The sequence below is a fragment of the Eimeria maxima genome, genomic scaffold (assembly GCF_000499605.1).
Source record: "Eimeria maxima Weybridge genomic scaffold, Emw_scaff217, whole genome shotgun sequence".
NCBI classification, from domain to species: Eukaryota; Apicomplexa; class Conoidasida; order Eucoccidiorida; family Eimeriidae; genus Eimeria; species Eimeria maxima.
Genome location: NW_013563681.1, coordinates 35,412 through 43,900, shown reverse-complemented (window position 1 = coordinate 43,900; position 8,489 = coordinate 35,412). Strand labels below are relative to the sequence as shown.

The window sequence follows — 8,489 nt, the reverse complement described above, 5'->3', positions numbered from 1 at the left end:
CCCCCGCTACAAACACCCGGCTGGCACATGAGGCAAGCCTTTCGTGTATAAACTGATGTAAAGAGATGGAGCTCTGTCGTACATGTGTTCGCCTCGGACAAATTGGGGGAAAGCTGCAGAACACACTCGTCTCGATGTCTGTGCGGCCTGTCAGCCCCTACTTTACCAGCCGGTGGTGCACACTGGCATATTGAACATGAAATATACTTGCTTGATACCCAGCCCTCTATACTTATGAATCACAACCAAAGTATATTATGTAATACGGAAATTCAGGCACTAGGGGCTCCCTGGTTTGTGCAGGGGTTGAAAAGTCCGAGCGAGGGCTCGATACGCAGATTTCGTGCTGCTTCTTACTTCCAGATGCCGCGGGGCAAATTGACATCCATGCAGCAAAACTGCTCTCAGTAGCAGTGGCTTTACGAGTCTACTTTGGGCGTAAGCTTAGCCATCAACTGGTCTGTATGTTAACTAGATTGCTGCACAGCTCGGCGTTCATGCATTGTTTAAGGAGACTTGTATGCTGTTGTCGCTCGCACGTGGGTAGTCGTCAATTAATCAGAAAACTGTCTAGCTTTTCTGTGCGACATACAACATAACTCACTTGAAAAAGTAGCGTGCACATGGAATGCAAATGCAGCTTAGAAAGTTGTCCTTGCTCCCCTAGATTTGAACCGGAGGGTCGCCGTCTTACGAAAACACAAGGTCTTCTGTTCAGCGTTAGGTGAGGGGTTCCATATATATGTATGAGAAACTTTAAGCATTTGCAGACGTACAAGAGCAGTATACTTGTAGTGGGTCTGCTGTCTGTCATCCAGCATAACAGCGTCTGGACGAGGCCCGGGGGCACAAGGACACGGTCCGCCAGCTGAGGAGCAAAAGGTGGTGTTCGTCGGCCACCATAGTATCCACGACAAGGCCATGCAACATCGAAATGAGCTACGTTTAAGTTTCTACCACAAGTGGTGCCATCCAACTGAGCAACATGTCGTGTACGAGGGGACGAGCAGCGCTCTACTTTTAATATCCAGGGGAGATTTCACAGGATCCGGTGTGCTAGACGTCTCGAACACTTCTTGCGGCACTCTAACCCAGTATTACAGACAGGTATTTTCAGGCTGAAAATTTGACTACCGAAGTTGTGCAAGCCGAATGGGCGACCCACCGGGGCGCTTAGTGCACGGCCCAATTGGGGTTAAGCGTTCTAGCGGATTGACAATTTTCGACAGCAGGAGAGGACAAATAATATGTGAATGGAGTGTATATTGAGTTTCAAGCAAGAATAATGCTAGTTCCAGTCAGAGAAAGTGCGCCCGTGTTACGCAGGGCAGCACCCAACGAATAATGGCCAATGGTCACCGTGGCAGCAAGCCCGACTCGAGAGGGCGGAGTGTTCAAGCTGTGGGTACACAGATGATCGGTCGTGTTCGGGCAAATCTTCAATATTTCGGACCACTGCAAATAGAAAAAAGGTCGGATATTCTGGAAAACGTGCTCTAGGAGGCTGGGCACGGAGGAAATTGTTTACAGCGGGACCTACGCCAGTGAGTGGCGGTGCAATGTGGCTGTCTCATTCCCAACAGCATAACAGCAGGTCACACGTAAATAAGCGACTTGTTCGGAGCAATAGGAGCATCTGTACTGATATATGCTTCTCTGCTTTGCATTTGGCTCTCGCTGTTGGAGTTTTTCCTTTCCTGATTCGGGGCCTCGACCGGGGCCTGGTCGCCGCCGACCGCACTACAGACATTTTCGGGGCAGTTTTCTCTTTTGCTCGCAAAGCTATTAAACACAAGATTTTCACAATAAATTCAGTCTCTCACTACTCTACAAGGCGTTTGTTTCGTTCACATAAATTTTTCTGGCCTGTAAAACGGGGAGCTGTGTGTGTTAGAAGAAGGCGCATTTTAGCTGGATTCTCCCTTATTTAAGGGCGTTGATTTTTTGACTTAAAAAATCATCTTCATAGGCTAGTCTGACCTCCTCGACTCCTCCGGTGATAGTAGAGGTGCTCCCAGCGGCAGTGGACGGCAGCGACTATGAAGCTCACGGGTCTCGAGTCATTTGTAGCGGGGTGGCTAATGTTCCTAGCCTTCGCCTCAGCAGAAGAAGGACTGTCAAATCGCTTGGATAGTAGAAGCTCAATTCGAGGAAATGCTGATGGTGCGCGTTTGCTGCCTCAGCGTTGCGATTTTCCCTAACCTGACATCCAGAAGCCACCGGCGAATTTTGGTAGTTTTCTGCGGCATGGTATCTGTTTTAGGTTTCTTAGACGAGATAAAACTGTATTTACTGGACACCCCCCTACGACTCCCAAAAGGTCTGGATCCCATGGAACCGTCCTCGGGTAAGCGAGCCAGTGCACCTTCCTAACATCACTTTCCCCATAACAGTGTGCAGTATTGTCACTACCGCAAGGCTCTCGTAACTCCACACTTTTAGACGTCTAACATTTAGTCAACAGCTGGCACTTCCCTAAATCTCGTGCTTCTTCGCTTGCTCAGCTGCTACTGCGGAGTCGAACTTGGCAGTATTAGAGAATTTTCTAGAGGACAAAGAGATGCTGGAAGCTCTTGACAGTGAGTTTTCACCAATCCTTTCTGAGGGCCGTCTTGTTTCGTATGTCGCCTTCGAACTCGTCATTTTATGCATGTCGGACCTTCAATAGGAGCCCTCGATATTTTTCTTGTATCTCCGTACAGGTGCTAAGCTGCAAGTGTGCGCTAAGTTGCAGGACACTACCTGTCGTGGACATTTGAAGAGCATATCTTGTGAAACGGTAAACATTACCGAACTGCGGCATTCTGTTATACAAACAGAAGCTCACATTAACTCTACAGACGGAGATACAGCTGCTTGTGACGACGCACTCCGCCATGGGCTTATACTTTTTGACATTCTCGTCATAGTGCAGCCGATCAAAGAGTTTCAAAGACATCCTTCCGCGGGCCCACGCCATGCCCTAAATAGCCTCTTTTCTGCTCTCAATGTAGCTACTGTAGGAGATGCGCACGAATCAGGTCAAACCCGATCCACTGAAGCCGCCAGACCGTCAAGTAGCAGCACTATCTTTGCTGAAGAATTTATCGAAATGTGAGAATATGTTGCTTCTCGTAAGCTATAAAAACACAGCTGCATCTCTGCTCCTGTAGACTAGTCGGTACTGAGTTTTTGGAGCTGTTAAGCTCCCCCTGCTGTGCGCAGGCAAAAACACAAGAACAGGGCGAAAACAAGCCAAGAAACCTCAGAACGGACGACCGCCTTTCCAGGTGTTCTAGAGAGCATCCTTAGCACCTTTCCAGGCCCCTATCTAGCGTTTGCAGGAGCCGGCGGCCCAATCGGTAAGCTCATTCCTACGTGAAGGGCACTGCAAGTGTCCTGGGTTCTTTGGCAATATAGTAGCGTTGCACAGGGGAAAGTGGGCTACTTAAGGTAACTCCTTCATATGATCAAAAGTTCCTGGTGTGCCTTTGCACGCACAAGGAACCCCGAAAGCTGTGACTTTACGAGCTATGCTCCGGGAGGTTACAACTATGGCAACTGAATCCCCTGGGTTCACCATCACCGGCTTATCTTGCCTTGTGCAGCTTCCCTTATCGTCAATTGGTTGGCCCAAACCTATCTACTCTTTGATGAATTCTTCGGGGTTAAGGAAAGCAGCAGGCGCCCATTGGTGCCTCTTCAGAAACTGCTGATCAGTGGTCACGAGTACAGGCTAACCCATTTATACAGGATGTGCGGGACTGTGCTAGGGTCACAAAGAAAGACTTCTAAACTGATTCCAAGCACTTTAGCCCTTCCCAGAGAGCATTTTACAAGAAAGTCTCAGCTTGTAGGCTTCCCGCGAATCTCATGTGACCTGATGATCCAGGCCGCCTTTGCTTTGCAACTTGGTAAGCCGGCCGTAGCTGCGCAAGATATTCCAGATATTCCTGCTGTTGAGAAAGCTAATGGATCTGCATTGTCTTGTATAGAATACTGTTATTGTCAGAAACATTTACACGCCGTCATCGTATGCGTGTATTGATTTGCCTCACAGCGGAGATGCATGCTATTGAGCATATGAACAATTTGCAGCAGATGCTCCCTACAGAAGGACTGGAGTACTCTATGCCTTTGGAGCGGTATGCTGGAGGACGAATAAATTTTCGACGGCTTTGCATGAGCTTCAGGGCTGACCGTGGAGCTGAATTGCTACTAGATACGCCTTGCTTGTACGAAGACACTGTACTTGCGCGTTTAGAGGCAACCGCTGAGAAAAGCAGCGTTCCTGCGGCAGAGGAAACAGCTTTGCTGGAGTCTACTCCACATGCTCAAGAACAAGGAGAAACACCATCGAAGACAGCCAGCAAAAACGCTGAGTTGGATTTCTTATTGCTGGCAATTAGAGGCGGGAATCACAGGGCGGCTGCACACCTCCTGGGCAATGACTCTGGGCCGTGTAAGCACATCAACTGTCCCTGCACCCCAACAATAAATATGTGCAGGGCAACGGCCACGAACTTTACACAATCCTGTTCTTTTTTTGTAGGGTGGGACCTGCTCTATATGATTGATTCTAGACCATCCGCAGAGATTATGAAAAGCTATGGAAAAGGCAAGCCACGCTGTCAATGAGGTCTGCTTGTAAAGGGGTATATTAGCATGTGACAAAAGCACCTTCGAGACTCAGAAAAACAGTTTTATTTATGTTCGACCTGTGTGCTTCAGAATCTGCGCTGTGCAAGAAGGTCGTGAAGAAGCTAGGCTCGAGAGCTGCCAGTGCGAACGAAGAGAGCATTTCGTGTTCCTCAGCTTGGCAAAGGGATGTTTGGGAGAAAAAGCTTCATTGCCAGTCAAAGCTTGTTAGCTTGCATTGCGCTGCATTGGAAAGCTTGTTCGGAGTTTTTGACCGAGGTACGCTGCACGCTTGTAATTTCTGCTAGCAACCAGTCCACACAACTGCCGGGCTTGTTGCTTGACAGTGCCGCCCTATCACATGAAACCGCATGCGGTGGCCATGCGATGGGCTGTTGAGCCTCAGGACTCATTGCCCGGATTGATAACTTACTGAACTCCACTGCTAAGGAAGCCGCTTGTGGAAGAGCTTCTGGGAAGTGCCCTAAAAAAGCAATATCCAAGCAGAGTCCGCTGCAGACAATTGGAAAACAACCAGCTGTGCTCTCCCGATTCCATATGAGAGGCACCGTTGGGCACAGCATATTCCGGGTATTCTTTTTCCTCAGTGGAAACAGGTGGAAGAATAGCAAAGAACTGACCGCGTGTACCGGTGAGCCCTGTGGGAAGTCCATTTCGTGGACTACCGTGTTCAGGTTCATATGCTCCACTAAGCAGAATCCCATACTACGTGTTTGCGCCTTCCCATCTTTGCAGATAGTGTCGATAACATACTCCGAAACTTTGCAGCACTAGTTTCGGAGCGTGCGACATCCGTTCTCTTATCCCGGTGGCTACCGCATACCGTACGAAGGCTCATGAAGAAATTTCTGCGCCGAAAGTATTCGAAAAGACACCTCCGCTGTAAGTAGTTCACGCATATTCATATCTCTGATTATAATCAGTAGCCATTGATGCTGCAAGCATCATTGCTTGCCATTCACGGATACACTCACATGCGACATCAAGTAATTCCAAGGACAGTGGGCAAAAGCGCACGTAGGCAAGTTACTATTGCATGCGCCTGTTCAGTCCTTCTGTCGAAGCTCCCACCTGATTTCTACGTGAAGCTTTCCTCATGCATCGAAGTCCTCGTCCACCCGCTCGTCTTCGTCCACCTAAATCAGCTGGCGTTTACTGGGTCGGAACTGTCAGGTGCTCGAAGTCCTGCTGGCGGTCTTTCAGAAAAGCTTGACAACCTCATAGCTGACGCAGCTACGGAGGGACTTCCACAACATTTAAAGGTCCGCGTTTCTCTCATTTGCCCCATACCCAAGCAAAATCCAGCACCACGGCATTCTACCAAGATGTAGCTTGGGCCACTTCAGCTTTTTCTAAAGCATTGTGTGGCTTGCGACTACAGAAGAAGCTTCAATCGGGCGAAGAGACAACTGTAAAGGATTTCAATGGAATCAACTTTGCTCATGTTCATCCGCCAAAACTAAGGACGTGGCAGGAATACCTCAAGCTGGAGCTTGAAAACAGCTTGGCTACCTGGTTGATGAAGCCGAGTAGCAGAGAGAGGATAGAAAACGAATGCAGGGGAGGCAGAGGTTCAAACATAGTTGCCCTTTTCAGGGACTGCATGGACCTTCTAAAGAGCTCCGATGCTGAAAACCTCACGCTGATTGGGAAACTTGTCAGTCCAAGAGAGACTTCTGCTGGCAGGCCATTGTTGTTGAAATCTCTTATCTACAGGCTCCTGAGGCTTCCAGCGTACAAGGTCCGGCACCATTCGTTTGTTGCAATGAACATTCGTATTACTGAGGCTCTGGAATTGGTGCGCGCCCTGGTCGAAGTCTACACACAGAATATGGGAGTGTTTGAGAACCAGGAGGTCTTTATGACAGCCGTAATTGACCTCTTTGCGCACCTGGAAGAGAAGAGCAGAACTGCATCTGGGGGACCACTTGGGGTGAGTTTCGTTTGAGGTCTTGCAAGCAACGAAAATGCTACAGCGCTGGGGAGGCCATGCGCAGTATGTGTCTCTTGAATTAATGTAATCGGCTATCAGCTAAGCAATCACGTGTATTTCTGTGGTTCTACAGGTTCCACATAGCGTTCTCGTGCCACCACTGCACCGCCAGTACGCATCACTGCCAAAAGCAAATCGACTCAAGGAACTCAGGGATAGTGCAATGAACAAATTCTTCCGCCATATCTGGACACTCATATTCTCAGTTTCCGCGAACAACATTTTGAACGCGGGGAACTTGGACAGCCTTGAGAAGACTTTCTCTGATGAGGCGTGGAAGGAGTCAATCAACGACCCTTTTCAGGCAAGGGACATGAAACTATTGCTCAACGGCCACTCGGAACGAGTTTCGAGTGGGTTCCCTCAAACTCGGAAAGCCGTCTGGAAGAGCCGGTCTTACGTTCGTTACATATGCAGGCAAGCTCGTTTGGCATGGTCTTGATGGGTGGCGATCTAGGACTACGACTGTTCGACCAAATGCTTCCTAAGAAGCAAAAGATGATGCTGAAAAAGGCACAATATGGTTCTCCTACCGTTTTCACCAGTCAGATGCAACTAACAGGCAGCTTGCTATCTGCTAGCGGTCACGTAGGTCTTGGAATGTTTCTGCATACCCAGTCCGTGTACTTCGGGTTAATGGTTAAACAGTGGATTCAAAAGCGCACACAGGATAGAATCCGTGAAATCATCTCTTTGTTGACTTTGGGCCTGTTCTTCGCTTCTTCATTTATTCAGTAAGGTCCACCACTTAAAGGGTGCAGGATCTACTGTTATGCGTTGTTCTAAGAAAAAGGTCTTATTTGGGCTTCAATTACAAATCTCCCCGTTCGAAACATTTAGGTGTATTACTTGTCTACAACTTGTGCTTTTGCAGAGTTACAGAAGGGGTCACAGAAATCGCCAACACTGGAAATGAAACGGGCCAAGCTAGCATGACAACAGGGTGCCCCCCGATAGGGTTGTGTATGGACGACAGCGGCAATGTGTTCGTTGGTAACCCTAGAGGGTCTCCTGCACTGACTGCTTTACAAGCCATTATGAAGACTGGGATTATGGCGAGCATCGCTGTACTTGCTAGTCCTCTGATTGCCGTATACAACATAGCCGTCTCACAATTTCGTATTCTTAGTCGCTTGGAGATGGTGAGTAGTCAGTGTAAAGGGTAGGCCTACTACATGCTCTCGAGTACTGCGTTATCTAGTAGTTGTTCGTGAGCTGCCGTGAATCAATTTCCGCTGGGGTGCAGTAGTGTAAGGGATTTCTCCATTGTGTGTCTTGCCATTGTTTCAGGCCCTTGGAAATACTTGCAAGCAGTTGGTAAACCGACTGGCGAAGAGCCGGGCCGCTACAAACATCAAGAAGTTGTTCGCAACAAAACAGGATCGGAAACAAATGAGAGAAGCGGCAGCAGCCAGGAAAAGTGCAAGTCTTGGCGATGAAATTGAGCAGTCGTTAACTGCCTTCTTCCAAGGGCATGAGCAGCAGAGGTGTCAGAGAGATAATTCTGAGTAATCACGGCATCACCAGCTGGTGGAATCTATTTTAGTGTCTTCAGGACCCATTTTACTTTGGTTTGCTCATGCTAACACATAGCTCGTAACGGATCCACTAACTTTTACAAACAGCACTTGCTGGCATAATTTTTAAGGCTGGAATGGCACAGACTTTGCACGCCTACTGGATCAGACTAAATATTTTTAAATATGCACAACGAATTTCCGGAAGAGGGGCGGGATTGACTCAAAATGCACACGTGTGCCCTCCTACGGCTCCTACAAGGCCTGCACAGGCCTTGTGGACTTGAAGGTGCCAAGATATTGGTGCTACGTCACATGTTAGCATCCAAAGCACTACACAC

At 48.5% G+C, this 8,489-nt stretch overlaps 1 protein-coding gene across 1 annotated transcript; it reads left to right on the top strand.

Moving 5' to 3' along the window:
- Positions 1 to 2,039: 2,039 nt before the first annotated feature.
- On the top strand, positions 2,040 to 8,143 carry EMWEY_00022330 (hypothetical protein, conserved; the record flags this gene model as incomplete). The annotated part of the gene is made up of 14 exons (XM_013477895.1): positions 2,040 to 2,163; positions 2,264 to 2,347; positions 2,505 to 2,579; positions 2,703 to 3,093; positions 3,205 to 3,341; positions 4,040 to 4,423; positions 4,711 to 4,761; positions 5,024 to 5,269; positions 5,374 to 5,520; positions 5,689 to 5,900; positions 6,020 to 6,571; positions 6,705 to 7,024; positions 7,506 to 7,773; positions 7,922 to 8,143. The coding sequence occupies 14 exons, from the start codon at positions 2,040 to 2,042 to the stop codon at positions 8,141 to 8,143; spliced, it is 3,213 nt and encodes a 1,070-aa protein (XP_013333349.1).
- Positions 8,144 to 8,489: the final 346 nt, after the last annotated feature.